Genomic DNA, 21,175 nt, shown 5'->3' with positions numbered 1-21,175 from the left:
GAATAAATAAATAAATTTTATTATTTTTATATTCCTTATTTTACCCCTTAACTCTTCTTTCTGTAAACTCACAGAATTGTTATTCTTTTGATATAATATCTAGCATTAATTTATAACTAACATCAGAATTAATAGAAAACAAAATTAACTACTGCTGTGATGTTAGATTTCTAACAAATCTGCAATTAATTACATAAATAACGCTATTTTTCTTTTCATATCAAGCATATTATTAAATATTAAAACAAAGAATAACACATTTGAGGTAAAAAAATGATTTTTATTGACATTTCTCAAGTTTTAGAATATACATATGCAAAATAATTTTAAGCATCTTCACAAATAGCAAGAAATTTTTTAGACAATTATTTGGAATGACCATTATGAAAACAATGAGCAAATTTTGTAGCCAAGAACCAAAAGCATTTCACTTAAATTAACAAATACAAAATTACACTTAAAAGGCCTTTTAAAGAATTTCACATAAATTATTAAACTAAGTGATTTCATTACTTTTTCATAAAATATTCAATACTTCTTACATTTATTAATACAAGATTAAATACTTAACTTGAAAATCAAACCTATAGGTATTAAGCCGTTTTGTAAATAATCCACTGAATCAAATAAATATTTTTGCAGCTCATCCTGATGAAGATTATTTCAAATTATGAAATTAGAACTTAATTCTTTTAAGTAGCAATTACAAAAAATGCCTCCTTTCTACCTTCACTATACATATAATAATTCTAAAAATGCTGTATGCTTGGGCTTGGATTTTACATAATTTTAATTTTGCCAAAAATCTATTTAATAAAGAATTATTTGACCAATGAGTACATTTAATTCTGTAAGCTTAAAAAAGAAGAAAACACATACCATGCAACACATAATGAATTTTTATGAATCCATATTTAAAATTTTACAAGCAAAATTTGCATATAACTAACCAAAACAGAAAAAATAATTAAAAACAATTAAAAGTACCCCTAAATAAATTGAAAACACTGAAATACATTACAATTATCTGACCTCAACTTTAAAGAAGAAAAAAAAAAAAAAAAAAAAAGAGAAATTTTAATTATTTGGAATGACCATTATGAAAAAAGAGCAAAGTTTGCAACCAAAAGCCAAAAGCATTTCACTTAAATTAACAAATACAAGATTACATTTAAAAAGTCTTACATAAGTTGCACATAAATTACTAAAATAACTAATTTCATTCTTTTTGTTCATAAAATATTCAATACTTCTCACATTTATTAATATAAGATTAAATACTTAACTTGAAAATCAAACCTATAGGTATTAAGAAGTTTTGTAAATAATCCACTGAATCAAATAAATATTGCTGCAGCTCATCCTGATGAAGATTGTTTCAAATTATGAAATTAGAAATTAATTCTTTTAAATAGCAATTGCAAGAAATGCCTATTTTCCACCTTCACTATACATATAATAATTCTAAAAATGCTGTATGCTTGGATTTTACATAATTTTAATTTTGCCAAAAATCAACAGTCAATATTTCGACTAATAACCGTCAATTTTGTTGTACAGCATTCTTTGAGCATAACATGACAGGTGATCCAAACCATCAATTTTGTTGCACAGTATTCTTTGAGCATAACATGACAGGTGATCCACTATTATTGACGAGTTATTTCTTAGATAGCGCTATTGTTAAGCATATTGAAATAATAACAATAAACAATGTAGATACCTGTTTGTTCAAAATTTTGTCGGCACTGCACAGGAATGTAAATATCGCATCTTTGGTGAACAGTAATCGTGATCTTTGAAATGTGACGAACATATTAGTGCAGTTTTATACAAATCAGTTGGTGATTTATTTAACAAGTCTTGACAGGCGATCCAAACCATCAATTTTGTTGCACAGTATTCTTTGAGCATAACATGACAGGTGATTCACTATTATTGATGAGTTATTTCTTAGATGGCACTATTGTTAAGCATATTGAAATAATAACAGTAAACACTGTAGATACCTGTTTGTTCAAATTTTGTCGGCACTGCACAGGAATGTAAATATCGCATCTTTGGTGAACAGTAATCATGATCTTTGGAGTGTGACGAACATATTAGTGCAGTTTTATACAAATTAGTTGGTGATATATTTAACAAGTCTTGATTACTGCATGCGGGAGCCCATTGTTTTGATCTATAAAAATGAAAACATTAATTTTATATTTTAAATTTCAATAAATCCATTTTCAGTGTTAGTAGAAAAATAGCAAACTAAAAACATTCCTTATACATTAGTCACACAATCTCGAGAAGGGTTATATATTTTTTAAGAACAAACATTAAATTATAATTTAAGGAAAAATTCATGTACATAATATGATTTATTACATTTCTGACATATTTATACTAACTCTCTATTATTTTGATCTATGAAAACAAAAAAACAATTTTATTTTCTTTAATTAAAAGAACCTCTTTTCAGTGTTATTAGAAATTTAACCTTGTTAAAAAATTCCTTTTACATTAGTAACAAATTCTGAAATGATTGCATTTCATCTAATTTTATTTTGATGTACGAAAACCAATAATTTTGCAGATATTGTGTTAAATTGTAGTTACCGGTCATAGTATCTAGTTAAACAATTTTGCATTTCTTTGTACAGTTTTGTTAACAATATGATTAAAAAATGATAAGGCACCAATAAAAAGTACACATTGTTCGTAAAGTGCATCTTTAAAATGTTTCCTTCTTTATTCACACTAATATGTAAGTTCCCTAAAGTGTTCGTACACATGTTTCAGTGAAATAGTGCAGTGAGAATTTTTTAATATCTATAAATTTATCTTAGCAAAACTCTATAAAAGTATTATAAGAATACAGTAAAACTTTGGGGGGGGGGGAATTAATAATTAAAAAGTAACAAAAAAGTTACCTCACAAAAATCTTCGTGCACTTTAAAGAAATCTGCAGACATTATTACGAAATATTGCAGTTAAATTTCTGTCAGTTTTTGTAGGATATCCTGCAGCATTCAAGCTTGTAATACATAAATTACAAAAATTATCTTCTAAAATATTAGAAGAAAGAAATTTTTAAAAAATTTGGTTTTATTCAAAATCACTTCGAGATATGAGAAAATATTGGGCTTTATAATCAAATTCAATTCCGGGCTACAGCGCATTTTTTACAAATTCTTAAAGTGTATGAACACTTTTGGGAGCAACGGTATCACAAGCACAGTTATCTTGAATATTTACAGAAGAACACTGAACTATTTGTCCATGATGAGGAACGCTTAATGGAAAAAAACAGGCTATTTATTTAAATTATTCCAAATACATGAAATATTTGCTTCTCTATCAAAAATTGAGATATATATATATTATTAATTATCAAAGCTTAGTTTCTTTTAAACTTGAAAATGATTTACCTAATAGGATCCTTAGGAAATCTGAAAAATTTCCTGTCTGGTGTTTTTCGAGATGTTGTCCCACAAACACTACAGCGATACCAGGATTTGGGTTGTTTGCTAAGTAAAAGATAGATTGAGTTAGTCTGTTATTCACTAAACCACATCAAATATTGAGAGAAATCAAAATTATATTTTTATAATAATGAATATAAAATTTTCAAAAATAATCATAAAATACGAAAAATTGTATATAACTATCAATATACTACATTAAAAATAGTCTTCAGTGGCCACTAATATTAACTAAGTTTATAAATTTTCTCAGATAAATTATTTGGTAATTATAGCATAAATTTAAAGCTGAAGCATAATACAATTTATTCATAAAATTAATTTATGCAATCATACATGCCATTAGTTGCCGCATTATTATAAATGGCAAATTTATTCCTGATCGCTCGTTTTGTCGTAATATTATTATTAGTTGACTTTAAAGCTTAAAACTCAGTAAAAAAATTTGGAAAGAAATAGCAATATGCCTGCAAAAACTATAGTATTTGTTTGCCATATGATTAATTATATAAATTGAGATTCATATGCTAAAATGCAAAGTTAATATATTAAGAATGAAAATCTAGCTGCTGTGTGATACAATGAGACAAAATATTTTTGGAGCTTGGGAATCAAAATTAATGTACTATACAAAATCAATTTTTAAAATCTATGATAGGTTTTCGAATTAAAAAAGCAAGCTTACCTCACAGAAAGAGAATCGGGTGAATTCCGGTGATCGTCCTTGCGAAACATACATCTTATGATCAGCTTAAATAACCAGAGAAAAGAACTGAAAATAACTTTCAATGAACCTCTTCGAACAACGTGGTAAAAGATTGCTAATATGGCTGACGACATGCCGATTTCTTGCCTGCTATTTCGCACATGCTCAGAAAGGTACGGAGGGTGGATGGATTGCCCCTTTAAAATAAGCTTCAGGGACATACACAGTGTCTCTTCAGTCTGACGGAGCCACATTTGCCTCGGAAAACCTTTACTTCTTCTCCTTACATTCTTTGTCTGAGGGGCTAGACGCCATGGAGGTAGGAAGTAAGAAGGAGTCGCCCTAAACAAGTTTCTCCGTACCCTGGTCTGAAGCACCGGCGATCCCTACGTGGTGACCAAAACATTGGGTCATTTACCATTGAGTTCTATGGGATTTGACGCGTTCGGGTGTAAATATTTTGTAATTAAGTCGCAAATATACATATAAATGTATATATTTTCTTTTTCTACAACACTTCAGAGTCCTAAGTATGTGAAAACAACATATTTTTAAACAACATTTCATTCTGAACGGAATTAAATGCTATACTTTTCACAGGACAGTTTTCTCAGAATGGTTTAATTTGAATGAAATATTTTCACAAGTTTTCGTTAATTAAATTAGAAAAAAAAATTATGGTAATTTGATTTTATTCGGTTAAGGTACAAAAATTAAGATCAAAGTTTATTGTATTATTAATATTAAAATTATGCATTATTTCTTTTCTATTTATAGAGCTTCTTCCTAAAATACTTTCTTAAATATGACATGATTTTTTGGCTTCTTTTAAATCGAAAAATGTAAGTCAATTTATAATTAATGCTCTATTCGGTTCATTTTAAATTAGAGAATTATTAGGAATTAGCGAAATACTTTAAAGAAGTATTTCGCTAATTCCTAATAATTAAATAGGTATTAAATAGTATTTGACTTTCTCTGAACATTTCTGAAAGGGAATAAAATAAGTTTTTTTTTTTTTTTTTTTTTTTTTTTAAGTATTATTTAAAACTTGTAACTGAGTTCTTATAAAATGTAAAGGGAATAATTCTTTTAATTATACTTATCAGATTTTTTTTTAACCCTTCATTTCAACAATACATATTCCAAAACTCTTTATTACGTTCTTAAGTGCGCATCTCATAGCATTTGCTTTACAATACCTTTTAACAGATTGCTTTCCAATACGAACAATTCTTGCTTAAATAGTTTTATAACGTATTTGTCAACAGGATTTCAATTTATGTTTACAATTCAATATTAAGGTTATTATATATTTAGATAACATTTATAATCATTATAAATTAGATACATTTAATCATTAGATTTCTTCACAGTACTTTCACAGTTGTTTATAAGTGAATAAATTCTTCATTTCAAATACATTTATAAATAATTTAATGAATATTTAAGTATTTTGTCAAAGACAGATACATGCTTTTTGCAAGCACATGCATAAATACCCATACATATTTCCTATTTATCATTTACGGCATGTGCAAATCTTTAATTTCTGTGCATTCACTATATTTTTCGTGTAAAGTAATTTACACTAATTTAGCATACACCCGAAATTTTTACATAAAAAATATATATGAATATAATTTGAGTGAAAATTATAAGTATTATTTTTAATACCCACTCAAAGGTCAGTTTTTCTTCAAAATTCCTCCACGATGGCATCTCTCTCTTTAGGCAAATAGTCCTTGCATGCGTTACTCTATTTAATAAAAACTTAATCTGACCTATGTGCCTAATTACAAATATTTTAACATACATAATTATATATTTACATTTAGCTATCAAGTTTCAATATTTTCAAATCTTGGAGAAAATAAATTTTGGCAGATCTCTTTTAGCAATTTTCTTAAAATCTATATTTTTTAGTGCAACAGCTTAGAATTTTATAAAACAAATTCATAATCAAAATCGCTGTTGTTAGTTATCGAAAAATAACCAAGATTTTTGCGTAAATGTCAGTAAACTATACAAACTGCTATTATCCATCACACTATGAATGTTTTTTTCATGCGAGAGTGTCCCTTTTTCGATTTCTATGGAACTGTCGTGTGTCGAAATACTATCAGAATCTTGTCAAGCGAGCTTCTGAATGTAAACAAAGAACACCCCGTCTGGTGACCCAAGCGTCAAAGCAGTGCTTCACTTCTAGCGCGGAATGGCCCCTCCTCCCTTTCCTACCTCCATGCTAGACGCTTGTTTCGTACCAAGGTTCTTTAATATACTAAGGTTAGGCCAGGAACGGAAAAAGCGTGCCATTGGTTGCTGGTAGTGACGTCACCCTGGCGACAAGAAACATCGACCGACGCGTCTGCTACATGATTCTGGTAATGGAAAAAATGTAAACTAAAGCAAAATGATCATTTTATATGTGGTAGATACACCGGAAATACCGGGTATATACTTTCCGATTAAGTATTTTGTTAAAGAAAATGTTTATTTTATGCACAGAATTCGTACGAATGCTGAAAATAATTGTAAACATTAAATTCTTTTCGTAAAGGAAAGCATTAGAAAATGAAAAACGATATTTAAGTTAATTAAGGGAAATAAATATTGTAAAACAAGGTATTTTTCAATATTTTTTCGTAGTATTGTTTGCACTAAATAAATCTTGTTGAACAGAACACATGATGGCATAACTGCTAAGACCATGGTAAAAACATAATCAAAAAGTATTATTCTATTTATTTTCATTGCTCATGCACTTTTTTTAATACAAATGAACTTTGACATTCCATAAGAAATATATGATCGTGATTTTCAGTTTAAATTACATATCTCAAGCAAAAGTATATATAAAAAGATTTGACTTAACAAATTCATATTTAAATACCATAAAATTCTACAAATTTCTTAATATCCGTCATTTATACATTTAAATAGTATGCTTATCGCATTCTTTATAAAGTGAAAAGTCACTTCATACTGATTCACTTCAGATTTTAGCAGAAGTGCGTATATTTTCAGTATAATCTAGAAGTACTCTTATAATCCCTTACACTGCCAAGATTTCTATATAACATTTATCCTGACGTGATTATTTGCTATAGTAAATAATCTTCGATATTGGCATCCTATTCTTCCTTCCATACATTAAAAATGGAACAATTAAAATACCTTTTCTTACACATATACGCACAATAATAATAATAATAAACTTGCCCTACATCTTAGTTTCGGCCCACCAGCGGCCGAGCGGTAAAGTCGCTGAACACTGGTAGTTCGGTCCGAATCCCGCGAACGGGCTGGCTGCATGTGTGTTTTCGTGGTTTTCCTCATGCGTAACATGTATACGAGCCAGTTTCCCTGACAAAGTCCTCCACGAAGACATCACACCTATTACGCAGATCACCCTAGTGTGCTTTGCCATAATTAAATACACCACCACATCTTAATTTCAATTCAGCCTGTACACAAACTAAATATTTTTAATTACTAATGTATTTTTATCAGGTTGTTTCTTAAAATACTTTTGTTATACTCGAAATATGTGTTCAATATTGAATTATTTTTCTTTCTCTTATAATTAAAAACAAGTTATATGGAATCAAAATTAAAACATATGCAGCAGTTAAATAACACTAAACAGAATATCTTACTCTTTCGCTATTTGTATTCTAGCATTATACACAGATTTGTTTTCCTTCAGGTTCAAGCATGTGTAAGTTATATCAATTAAATTACATCACACATACCTGTATGCATCAGTTAAATAACACTGAAGGAAATATGTCACTCACTCATTCGATGTTTGCATCATAGTGTGGTCGAGAAATTGTTCTTTCCTCACGGTGAGGCATGTATCAGTTTACTTAGTTCGCAAAGCTTAACTCAGACGCTGCTTCAATACATAGAATTACGTTTGGGATGTAAAGAAAGTAACCAAAACATGTGAATGAAGTTGGGTACGCGAATTTATTAACTAATCATTCAGGTACTCAGTATTGGTAAACATGACATTGAGTTTAAATATCTCACTACGATGTAAGTCTCATACACAAAATGAAGATTATGATAAAAAATGATTTAAAATGAGAAATTTTTCAATTTAAATGTAAAATAGCAGTAAAATGAAAAATAAATGTAAAATTACATCACAGTTATGTATGAAAACTACATAAATTCATTAAAAAAATAGTTATTTTATCTGGTTGTAAAGAGTGTTTTCCGCCAAATAACGTATTAACGTGTATAATTCTGACACAACGCTATAGCACAATTTGCCACTTCCGCCTAAATATAATAGCAAATTAACAACGGAAATCAAATCAAACTGTTGATGCAACGAAAGTAAACAAACGCCAAGAACTAACGCTGTCACCCACATGACGTCATGCGTATGTGGCATAACTTTCTCCCTGCACTGCGCATCGCTCTTGGGCCCCCCCCCTGGTTTCGTACAAAGACATAGACGTTCTTTAGCAGAGACACAGGCGCGTAGCAGGTGTGAAGGTTGTGCATTTTGTCTGTCCGTTTCTTGGTTTGCAGTTGTAATTTGTTGTTGACGCTGGAAGTCATATTTCTGCGAAATTCAATCTGTATTGCATTTTAGTGTGCTTTTTTCAAAGTTTGGTTAATGTAAGGAATGTGAAGTGTTTCCCTGTAGAAGACCCTTGAGATTATATGAAATAAATGAAAAGTAAGTTATGTAAGTTTATAGAATTAAACAATCATCTTCGATGGAGTCTACTTAACTGCATCGAAAACATTACTTCATTAGTTTACTTAACAATATAACAATCTGTTTTGTCACATGAATCATTCTGTTGAACACAATTAAGTTCAGTCTTTAGCCAACAACCCGCAACAGAATTTTTAAGGTTGCCTTTCAATTTAGGAATTCATAATTAAATAATTTTTTTTTTTTTTAGTTTGCCATTAGTCATTCAAATAATATATAAATTATTGGAATATATCTTCAGATTGTGCTGCAAGTTATTGCTGTTCATGAATATAAATAATTGAATTTCCATTCTGAGATCTGTTTAAGAATATGTAGATTATTATTACCTGAATAAATCCTCTGTCCAATAAACTCTATATCGTAATATACTAATAGCAGTAGTAATATAATGTCTTGCTAAAAAAGTCATAGTACCTAAAAAAAAGATTTACGTTTATAAATAAACAGCAACATTTTATAAGCAGGTGTGGTTTCAAATAATTAAATAAATGCTTCCAATGCAAATATTGAAGTTTAATATTTCAAAATAAATTGATAATATTGAAATTTAATATTTCAAAATTTATTACTATTAGTGAATCTCATTGATATTATGTCAAAGAAGCACTAAAATTTTTAATTATTTAATAACTAACTAATACTTTAGTTATTATTTTGTAAAAAATAATGGATCTGCATTAAAAACATAGTGCTATTTTATATTTTAATTCCAACCCATGACATCCATATTTTGTTCAAAATAAAGGTAAAATAGTTTATATATTAACAGTTAATTCCAAATGATAACAAAAATAATTTATATGAGTTGAATAATCTGTAAAAAAGTTTTAAAAAAATGATGTGAATTTTACTTAATGGATTATCATTACGTATTCCAATGTTTTATTTTAAAAATTAGCTTATATTTTGCTGTAGAGAAATCGACAGGATTTTTCTTGGATGTGTATACTTATTGATTGATGAAAAAGTATGTGCTAGAGAAACAGTGTATGAAAAGTATGATCTAATACATTAAATTTTTTTTTTCAGAAAATATATAGTTTATATATTTTCAGAATAAAACAATATTCTTATTTTTTGAATATGACTTCAAAAATTGTTTGAGCTCATCACATGGTAAAATCCTAGTATACGGTGCAGCCTTGGTGCGACTTTAAAAATTATTGCCAACACCAAAAATGATCCAAAGAACATCTATGTATATACTACTATGTTTAACTGTATATTTTCTTTGAATAACCCGTTAACTACTCATCGTATATGTCCCGTTTTTACTGCTCATCATAAAGTCCACCAAATCCTGTGTGCACTGGATACTAAAATTAAACCCATCACATGTCTTGGTGAAAATAAATTTTGGAAAGTCTGAAATATGAAATTGAGATCTTCCAGCAGAGTAAATGTGCCATAATAGTTATGATAAGTATGATGCTGATTTAAGTGTGTGCTACCATATTCTTCATTTAAATAAGCAAAAATTAATGATGAAAATACATGTAGAGCCATGACCAAATTGAACTGTTACCTGTCAAGGCCAACCTGAAAAAGGCACCAACTTATTTTCCCACCCCTTTTATTACTTCTCTACTCGCAGAATATGTAGTGTTCAATAAAGCTAGCTAATGGGCTACAAATTGAAGGAAACTTGTATATCATAGAATCAACATCCTGATTTCATGTTGATTGTACCTGAAATTTATAACAAACAATCTATTTTCTGTACATATTTATATTTCTTTTATTGTCTTAGATAGTATGACATAATTTATCCCTTGTCTCTTACCATCAGAATTTCTGCCTTCATTATCAAAAGTTATGAAAGTTTGTTGGTAAAAAAAGAGAGATCCTGTTTACTGTGGGAATTTTTTTTTTTTTTTTTTGGTTCAAAATTAGGATGGAATGAGCAATATTATACTACTACTATGCATGTCTAAGGTCTCTAATAAAAGTACATTATTATGTATATTTATGGGTATCCCTTGGTGAAAATTGGCGATTTTGGGGCCAAAAATCACTACTACACAAAGCCAAAATAACATAAGACGAAGAATTGCACAAACTCGGTATCCATGTACACATCGACCTATTTTCACTTAAAAAAAAATCCTAGAATTGCACAAACTTGCATTCCACACTCCCTTGACTTTATCCATATACACATCGATATATTTTCGCTTAAAAAATCGAAGGAGCACCCAATTCTACAGTAGAGTCATAGAGGCAAACATAAAATACATAATCTCAATAAACTACATTTTAAACCAAACAATAAAATAACATAAAAAAGAAAAAAAAAACCTCTTATGCATTTAAGCTATACGCAAAGCAAATATCCGCTTACCTTATTTAGAAATTTCTTCCTTCAGTCTCTGGCATACAAAGTTCCTTAACAGCATCCAAAAACTAAAATTATTCTGAACTGAAATTATTATCCATATACTGTTATGACTCTTATGGCTATACTCTTCTATCCATTACAGCATCTTCAAGTATATAGGTAATTATTACGTGACAAATATATTATATTAATGGCAGTTATCTTAATATTATTAATAATTATATTATAAATTGTATTAATAATATAATTATGGATATATTGCATTAAATCATCGTATTTGTAATTATTACCTTACAGACATATTAAATTGCATTACTCAATATTTTTGTTTTTTGCCTCAAGTGCTTTAACCATTGTTAGATGAATTTTAAAAAGGAAATATAAATAACAAAAATAGAGTAATGCTAGTAAAAGTAGTTCTAGTATTTTACTTTCATTTCTGATGTACACACTCGCATACAAACAAGTATTAAAAAAATTTTGAAATTCATCTTATTGTGGTTTCATAATACAACTATAAATATAAATATATAAAATCAATGTTTATGTTCTATATAATTATATAGTAAATATATTGAATTAAATACATAAAAGTTGTAAATGCATTTTTTTTTTTTTTATTTTGGACATAAAATTAAATTGCAAATAAAAATAAAAGAAGGCAAACATTTTTCTGGCCTTTTATTTTGGTTCGACAGTCAAAATGTTCCCAAATTCCCCTTTCCATGGCTGTAAACTGGTAAATATATCAATAAATTTGTCAAATTATATTTTTTTTATAATGAATACATATTGATGCCAAAGAATTTCTGCGCTCTTCCATCATAGTAGCTCTATTATAATTTTGTAACGTTTTCAAAGCACTTGCAGAAAGTTCACAGTCACAAGATGTTATCGACAGTGTAGCGTCTATGTGCAAAAGCACATCAATATTTTGGGGAAAAGATTTTATTCGAAACTTTTAAAGCCAAAACTGGTGTGTCTGGGAGCTGATTATACACATAAGCATCTGGTTTGGTTGAGCACACAATGGGCACTAGGGCTTCAGTTATATCAAAAAAGCTTTGATAAAAATGATGGTATGCCTTTTATGCCACATGGCCCATCTTGTCCGGCAAAAGTCTAATATTATATTCGCCAACCTAAATCATATGGAGAAGCCCGATCATATGCTTTAATGTAACCAAAATTGCAAATTTTTTAGCCTTCAAAACGTAAGACACTATAAGGAACAAATAGACTTGTTTTAAACTTAGCATTTAATAATATTACACAGAAGAGCAAATATATTCATAGCAGCATAAGAAGAATACTGAACACACTGTTTAAAACTTATTGTATGATAGATTCATTTCACAACTTTTATCTCAATGTAAGTTATAATATTTTTAATTTAAAACAAAAATTTGAATTCAAATAAAAATCAATTTCAGGCAATGCAAGCTAAGAGTAAAGACTGCTAAGCTACAGAATGCGATTTTGTGCTTTTTATGTTCTAGAAAGTATCCTGAGCGATTTACAATTTTTCTCTTACCAATCTTCATTTAAGTGATTGATTGGAATTTATTATTTTAATATAAAATTTAATTATTTTATCTGTATTATTTTATCTTTGTGAAATTTGAATGCATTAAATACTGCAAGTCCTCTTTTTTTTTTTTTTTAATGGCAATCTTTTATTGCAGACAATTTTTATCTGCTAAGTAAATAGTCGCCGTTCTCAGAAATTCCGATCACTTTTATAGATGGTTTTCTAAGGAAGATGGTCACCATAAGAGGAATCCATGTATTTAATTTGTTTTTAAAGCTGAAAAATTGAACATATATTTTTCTCTTGATTAGTAGTATTCGAATATGTAGATATATAGCTGGAAACAATAATAATATCTTTAAAAAATGAATCTCTTTTATTAATTTACTTTTATGCCACTGGGATTATCATTTAAGTCTAAAATTATTTTTAAACTTTTATTTTAATTCTGAATTTATTAGTTTATGGATTAGGACTTTATGAAAGCTTCAATAACACTTTAGATATGCTCAATCACATTTAAACTTTTTCATAAGTAATAAATCAAATTACATATTGACTCGGTCTTTTTTAATTGACAAAAGCAGCACAGGTTAACTTCTTTATTACAGCTGATTTCTCAGTGTAAAAGAGTTAGAAAGAGGGCTTTTTAACTTTTTCTCCCATCAGTAAATCAATGATTCTCACATTTCTTAGAATTTTTAATAGAGCATAAGAGATTAAATAATTCACTTCTTGGATATAGGAGGAAGGAATACGTCATAGCATATGTATGACATTTTTCTTTTACAGCTCTATAAAATTGGTGAAGTTGAGACATTATTAGTATATTTTAATCAAGTCATTCCTTTGCGATTAGTGTTGCTCTTCGATAAAAAACTTCTAATAGGAATTAAAATAACTGTCTCCACATTAATATCATACATTAAAGAAATAATTTTATTATGAAAATCATTTCATCTAACTGTGCAACGTGGAAGCATCAACTATATCTATATGATAATATCTCTGAATAGTATAGTTAAATAAAATTAGGATTATTGCAAATGAAACCATGGAGGTCAAACCTCCGCGAATGAAATTTATGTTTCGAGTACAATTATAACCGCAGGTAATTAATAATTGAACACTTAAACCATTTACTAAAATTTTCAGTTTAGATAAGTACACAATAGCACATACTGCATGAATTTTGAATGCATTAAAAATTTATTTTATTCATTATAATTATATCTGTTATTATAATAGCTATAACTGTATAATAGTCAGAATTTTCAAATGGGGGGGGGGAGATTGCTTACTTTTTTCCATACCAGAAATGCTTCCGATAAAGTTCACTTCGTTACAAAATGTACAAATTTCTGGAGAAAATAAACTTAATTTTTTTAAACTTTTTTCTAATTTATGATTTCTTTTTTCAGGGTGTCCCATATTAAGTGATTTATATTAACACAAGTTAAAGCATTATTTCTATTAACATAACATGCAGCAAAATTTGTAGGAAAAACATAGTAACTTTTGAAGGTGTTAGATGGGATTCGTTACCTTTCACTTTCTCATGATCAAATTTGCCGAATCCCTCACAGTTTATCTCTAAGGACTAATTGGACCTCCTTATAGTGATTCCCGCAATTTAGTAAAATGCCTTGGTTCTATTCGGCCACATACCTTTATTCTTAAACAGAGGAAAGGAGCAAAGAGTATTTGCCTATGTTTTGTGTTATTTTTATATGTTTACTTTTTTGCTTAAAAAGGAACAGAAGCTTTAAAACTGGGGAAAAAAAAAAGTTTTAAGAATTTTGCAAAAATTGATGTTCTACACTATAGAATTTAAAAATGAATAACTATTATTTTAAAATTTTAGGCCATGAATCTAAACTATTATATAATGTAAATGAACTAAAAAAAGATGAATAATATTTTTGCATTCTCATACGAGAACAATGGTGATACCCTTTAATATTAATACTAATTTTTTTTCGGTTTTACATTATGATTAAATAGTAAAATGCACTTTTTTATAAGCATGTTAGGACTTTTGCGCAGTACATCGATTTTTGCAAAATAAAGCCCATGCCAATAAAATTATTTCCCTCGAAAAGGGATGTTGTTGATTCGTGGTTTCGGCTTGATGTTGATGACGTATATGATCTTGCAATTACATTAAACTTTTATCATTATAATTAGTGTTTCATATATGTTTGCTACTATTTGTTTAAAGCATACAAGGGTTTTCTATCTATGGGAAGGAATACCATCCTCTTTGTGGAAGGCTTTCTATAGGAAACTGGTTTGTAATTACCTTATACATAATAATTGTCCTCCATCTTATTTGACATTACACGGACTGGTCCCAAATGAAAGGCCTCTATATCAGGTAGGGGGTAGGTTACCAGTCATAGTTCCTCAAGAGGATAAATCCGTGGATCCAGTTCGAGGTGGCAGACTTGTAAAGGTTTCTCTATAACCTCCTGGGCACATTGGGTCACCACTCCTGGTGCCCAGTTTTCATAGCAGCGGGAAACTTGTACTACATCTGGAGATCTGACTGGTCGTTTAAATGCTCCGGCCAGTACTACGTGGGCTCGGACCTTTTTCCCTGTGGGCAAACACACACCAGGTGGAGTACAGAGTTCTTACATTTCTTCTCACCAGAGAGACTTCCTCCCTCCTGTAGGTCAACTGTGGCAAGTGAGTGCAGAGTAATTACCTCTCCTCACAGAACATACAAATGTATCACAGATCACAGGGTCTCTCTCCTCACAGAGAAAAAAATTATCCCTCAGCCCGCTGTGTCTTTGCCAACCCCCCCCCTCAGTCTGATCGTATGAAACAATCTTCCTTTGGGGTTCTGGAACCGTCAGGCTCAGGATTTTATAACCCGTCCATGAGGGAGACTGCTTAGGTACAGATCCTTATACATAAGGAAAACCATAAAAGCTTGTTTGCTGGTATTCTAACCTATGTCTAAACCTATGTCAGCAATCTTATATATTTTGCCCATTAATGGGCTATTTTCCCATTCTATTTAAATTCTATTGTTTTTTTACTTCCTTTTAATTTGTAATTGACTGATTATTTGTCTCAAACACAGAGGCTCACAAAGTAAATAAATAAATAAATCTGAGAGCTTTCAAATTTTATATTACCCCCAAAGGGCACTTTTTTTTTTAACATTTTGTGTGTTGCATTTATTTATTAAATATTATGTTCTTCATACTTAAACCATAAAATTCAATTCAACAGCAATATAAAAAAAAAAAAATAATTAAAATTACCTTTAGATTTTTCAGTACATAGTTCCGCACGCTGGAGATAATTTTTTTTTGTATAGTGTTGCCATTGCTTGCTTTGAAATGGTGTGTTTGTTAATCAAAAATTCGTTAAAGTTTTACAGAGCATGGAATAGATAATAAAACAAATTCCAAACTCCAAATTTGGGCTTCCAGATGCCCATATTCGAGTGAAAGACTACTTTATTCAAAATTTGATGTCTCTAGGTACTGTCGTTTTTCACATTGCGAGAAACATGCATACATTCATGCATATTCTTCATTATTTAATTTATTTAAATATAATGCAGAGCTCTAATATTTGGTGACAACAATTTAAAAAGTGAAATGCCGTTTATAGTGAACCAACACAAAATGCTAAAACAAAATTAATAGCTTTTCTGGGCAATTTGCGCCTTTAGGCTAATAATAAAATAAAATAAAATGCTTGGCAGTGAATAAACTATCTGTGTATTTAATAACTACCCTATTAAATCATTTTAAATAACAAGAATTTAAATTGTTAGATGACTAAGAAAATAAAATTTATTGTGTTGAAAACATCGAAGTTGACATGCTCTCTATATTATTTCAGAAAATTTTTTAAATATTTTTGCTGTATTATCTTAAATTCAAAATTAATGCAAAAAACAATCACTCAAAATTATTTTACTATGTTTCTGTTTTGTGCAATATTTAGGTAATAAGTAGCAAATCCTAAAATTAAATTCCCCAACTTAATTTTTTTCTTCTCTTTATTTTCTTCTTTTTTTTTTCTAATATTTATTTTAACCATTATGCTTTTAGATCTTTGGTCCGAAACAAAAGGGCTTTTTCGTTTTCAGTGACATTAAGCTGGATAATTAGACAAAAAATATTACCGGATATGTACGGGGGAAGATATATATACGGAGGATTATTCAAAACTGTAAAAGAACAAAAGCTTTACGACCTCAGAGTGTCACATAACCTTCTAAGTACTTTACCGCCGCTTGTTTGTTGTGGAAGGATGACTTTTTTTGATTTCACTTCTAATTGGAAAATTGTAGACTTTCCGTTCATTCTTTGTTAATCACATGAATTTTTTGGGAGGCTGGAAAGCAATATTTTTAAAAAAAACTTAAGTCTTATCTATTGAAAATTATTTAACACTTTTTTAAGTATAGGTAGTAGTGAAGCGGGAGGGTGCCCGGGTGCCCAGGGCACCCCCCTGGCTACATGCCTGCTATTACTATAGCTTATTGCTGATAATTAAGATAAGTAATAATGATAGTAAATTCAGGTCAGATGGGATACATTTTGTTATACTGTCTACAATGGATTTTAAATTGGTTTTTAAAGCAGGCATACTTTAAACCTGTCTATAATTATTCATATGGTTGTCTTTAACATGTGGCTGAACTAGAGATACAGCTGCAACTTCTTTTATTTTTATGCTTCATTGTAAATAAAAATTCAGTTCTGGACAAATTGCTGTAGGGTAAGTGAACCTACCATTTCATAACATAGAAGAAAAGTAGCTAATAAAAACATAAATTCACATAGGTATTCTTATTATGTTATGCAGTTTGCTGTTATATTAGTCATCATGAAATTTTTTACTAGTAAAGTATTTTGTTTCTTTTTAAAACTTTAAAAATATATTTCATTAAGCTAATTTAACATTGCATTCTCATGAACTGCCTGGGTTGTATTTTTAATGAAAAGTGTGATATTCAGATGTCATCATGAAATTTTTTACTAGTAAAGTATTTTGTTTCTTTTTAAAACTTTAAAAATATATTTCATTAAGCTAATTTAACATTGCATTCTCATGAACTGCCTGGGTTGTATTTTTAATGAAAAGTGTGATATTCAGATGGCTTAAATAATATTTGACCTTTATTTATCCTTTGTTTTTTAAAATAGTCAGTGTAGACTAGTGAAGGGAGTTTCACTATTATAAAAGATATCATTAGAAAGTCCTTTCCGATATAAAAACAACATCCATTATTTCTATTTCAAAATACATCTTTAAAGGCACAAAAATACAGGGTGTTTAAAAAATCCCGGACCCATTTTGATGTTTAATAACTCATAAAATAATAAAGATAGATTAAAATAAATAACATAAATGGTTAGATAGACTCAAAATGTTTCATGACTGTTGTCAATGAACTTCCATGAGTGCCCCCTTCGTCGCACGGAGAATATCAAGTCAATATTCAATTTCACGCCATGTACCTGCCAGCATGTCGGCATCTACAGAGGCTATTGCGGATGTAATTCTGGCTTTTAGGTCATCAATGTTCGACACTCTCCTCCTGTAAATGTTGTCCTTTACAAATCCCCAAAGGAAAAGGTCTAGCGGCGTTATATCAGGTGATCTGGGTGGCCAAGGAATTGGACCTCTTCGCCCAGTCCATCTTCCTGTAAAATGGTCATTCAAAGAACTATGAACAATGGTACCCCAATGAGGTGGTGCACTATCTTGTTGCAAAAAGACGTGGCTGAAGCTCTTCTAGTTGTGGAAATACGAAGTTTTCCAACATGTCTAAGTATACGACTGATGAGACCAGACCATGCAGGCGATATTTAGAAAAGTACAGATATTTAGACTGGAAAATGAAATTATCTGAAATTAACCACATGCGCAGACGATATTTACAAAAGTAAAGATATTCAAACCTGAAAAGGAAAATATATAAGTTATTCCATCAATAAATGCCATAAGTTTGTTTATATCTACATTATTTTATGAATTATTAAACATCAAAATAGATCCGGGACTTTATAAACACCCTGTATATGTTATAAATAGCTAATGTTAGATAGCAGTTTTTGCATAAAAACTGCATATTAGAGATGCAAGATTTCTACTCAATTAACAGGTGTAGAATAGTTGTATATAAACTATTGGTACTTTTCCGTTTTGCCAGTGCAAGCGATAAACTCGCCAATAACGGTGCAACTGGTGCCAAACGAAATATCCTCGCTGGTAACCTTTTACACCTCATTTTCAAAACAAATCGCAGCCATTTCTTATCAGATTGATTGTTTCTTTCAATACTGGCATACAATTACATAGAATTTTTAACCAGATAATTCAATTTTATGCCCTAAATCCATTCGTGGTAATTAAGTTAATTAGGATGCAATCACACCGCTCACCCGAAAGAGAAAATATAGAGAAGGCAAAGTTAAGAAATAAATTCATCAATTCTAATAAGCACTGTGGTCTTACATAATTTCTGAGTAAGCTATTCGTACGAATTGAAATAATTCTTGCATTTACACTTGTATTCCGAGTTAAGATTTAACTTAAAATTAATGTAATTACTGAGAGAATTAGATTTTTGTAGTGTAGTTTACGTGAGATGAGATCACTTGCGGTCTCTTGACATGAACCGGCGAATCAGGATGTTGACCATGAAAGCATAGCACATTCTTAAATTAATGTCTTTTTGCAAAATTTTAAACGATATTAAAATGTTTATGCCTTCAAAATAAAAAAAATCCTTAGAAGTAACCTTTTTTATGTGTATACTCTATGTTGTCGCCAATAAAGTCTGTTTGGCAATATTTGTGCCAGCTAAACGCAAAAGTACCAAACTATTTTATTTTTTAAATATAGTGATTTAATTGTATACATCCAGAGCAAATAAGTGTGTGTCTGCTCAGATTTATAAGAATCAAATGTATGCAATATTTGGATACTGTGAATCATTTGCTTTCTTCTAAAATTCTATGCAAATTGTTTTGTGGTTCCAAAATTAGGCTTTTGATTGTGCACAGTTTGAAAAGTTACCTCTAATTTAAACTGTTTTTAATGGGTTGGAATTTGTTTTACAGATGGCTTCTCATGAAAATTTGAGGACTATACCATTGACTGGAAATGTTTCAGAATCTGAAGAAGATGGGGAAATTGAAAAAGAAACCTCTAAAATAGAGATAATTCCTACTAATGAAGAAGATGTGGATAGGTAATGTTAATATGTTATTAGTCAATACATTTTGTTTCTATAATAATTGTTAAATGAAATATTTTTCTCTATGGTAGTTAAATAGTTTAACCCCCTAACCTACGATTAAGATTCGAATATGTTGGGCCGAAATTGTATACGAGCTCCCGCAGCATTCGGGACATTTGCTCCACTTGTGTAACACGCTAATCCGGGCAATCATAAACATGACGAATTATGTAATTTTCAAAGAAAGTATAGGTGAATAATTATTGATGATACATCCGATGACGATCAACTACCAGAGTCCTGGCTTTTGAAAGAAATGAGAAACAGTCCTAAAATCTGGCACTATACGACAACTCCTGGCATAAGACAGGAAGCCTTATGTCAATTAGGAGGAACTAGAGGAGAATTTGATATATTTAATGTAATATTTGATAACATATTTTGGAACAATATTGTAACCGAAACGAATCACAGTATGCAGATCATCAAGTACAAGAAAATCCACATAGAACATGAGTGTAAAAAAGTGTAAAGTTCCGTTACATGTACCAGAATACTTTGAAATGTATCATATCGTTACAGATCACTAATTTTGTATTTTGGAGTTTTGTATAAATAAATGTTTTGTAATACTTGCATCTACAACAATTATTGCATCAGACTGTAATTGCGTATCAAATATTCCATGTAATATTCACTTCTGGATCGATCACCATACGCGGGCTATGCCCGTGAAAGTTAGGTTTGGCCCGACCATCGTACGCGGGCTATGCCCGTCATTGTAGATTAAGGGGTTAAAACAAATGTTACTTTTAGACTTGCCTTCTGAAACATAACCAATATTGAAAGAATTATTCTACCTGAAATTCATTGGGCATTAAATTCTTATAAGACATAAATAATGTTACTTTTATTCTGATAGAAATAATTTAGTAAAACTATTACTTCATGAATGCTATGCAAGATGTTTTCATTTATTTTGCTAACACTTTTTCTTTAATAAGGCACTGTTGATATTAGAAATATGTTATTAAAGATTATAATTAAACATTTTGGCACTCTTCTGCTATCGGAAACAGATTGGGAAATGTGTGTATGTATGTATGTATGTATACACACATATGCAGTGAAATAAGTTTAATGTGAAAACGCTTAAGAGGA

General features: G+C 29.7%; 2 protein-coding genes across 3 annotated transcripts in view; one reads left to right on the top strand and one right to left on the bottom strand.

Annotated features, from left to right (window-relative positions):
• Positions 1 to 266: 266 nt before the first annotated feature.
• LOC118205302 (52 kDa repressor of the inhibitor of the protein kinase-like) lies at positions 267 to 4,359 on the bottom strand. Its single transcript, XM_035377595.2, has 3 exons — positions 4,159 to 4,359; positions 3,420 to 3,518; positions 267 to 2,182 (listed from the first exon to the last, which is right to left on the bottom strand). The coding sequence occupies exons 1-3, from the start codon at positions 4,311 to 4,313 to the stop codon at positions 1,954 to 1,956; spliced, it is 483 nt and encodes a 160-aa protein (XP_035233486.2). The 5' UTR covers positions 4,314 to 4,359; the 3' UTR covers positions 267 to 1,953.
• A 4,299-nt stretch (positions 4,360 to 8,658) lies between these two features.
• Positions 8,659 to 21,175, top strand: part of Pitslre (cyclin dependent kinase 11B pitslre) — a 152,170-nt gene continuing 139,653 nt past the window's right edge. Inside the window, exons 1-2 of one of the 2 annotated variants that reach the window (XM_085822386.1) lie at positions 8,659 to 8,878; positions 19,896 to 20,026. In XM_085822386.1, coding sequence (XP_085678512.1) covers positions 19,896 to 20,026 — 131 coding nt within the window. In that variant the 5' untranslated portion in view covers positions 8,659 to 8,878. The remainder of the gene's footprint in view (positions 8,879 to 19,895; positions 20,027 to 21,175) is intronic. The other variant, XM_085822385.1, reaches the window with a different exon arrangement.

The sequence above is a fragment of the Stegodyphus dumicola genome, chromosome 8 (assembly GCF_044657685.1).
Source record: "Stegodyphus dumicola isolate Sdum_Otavi_A_Nest chromosome 8, ASM4465768v1".
Lineage (NCBI taxonomy): Eukaryota > Metazoa > Arthropoda > Arachnida > Araneae > Eresidae > Stegodyphus > Stegodyphus dumicola.
Note: the sequence above shows the minus strand (reverse complement) of the source record. Positions and strands in the feature narration are given on the sequence as shown.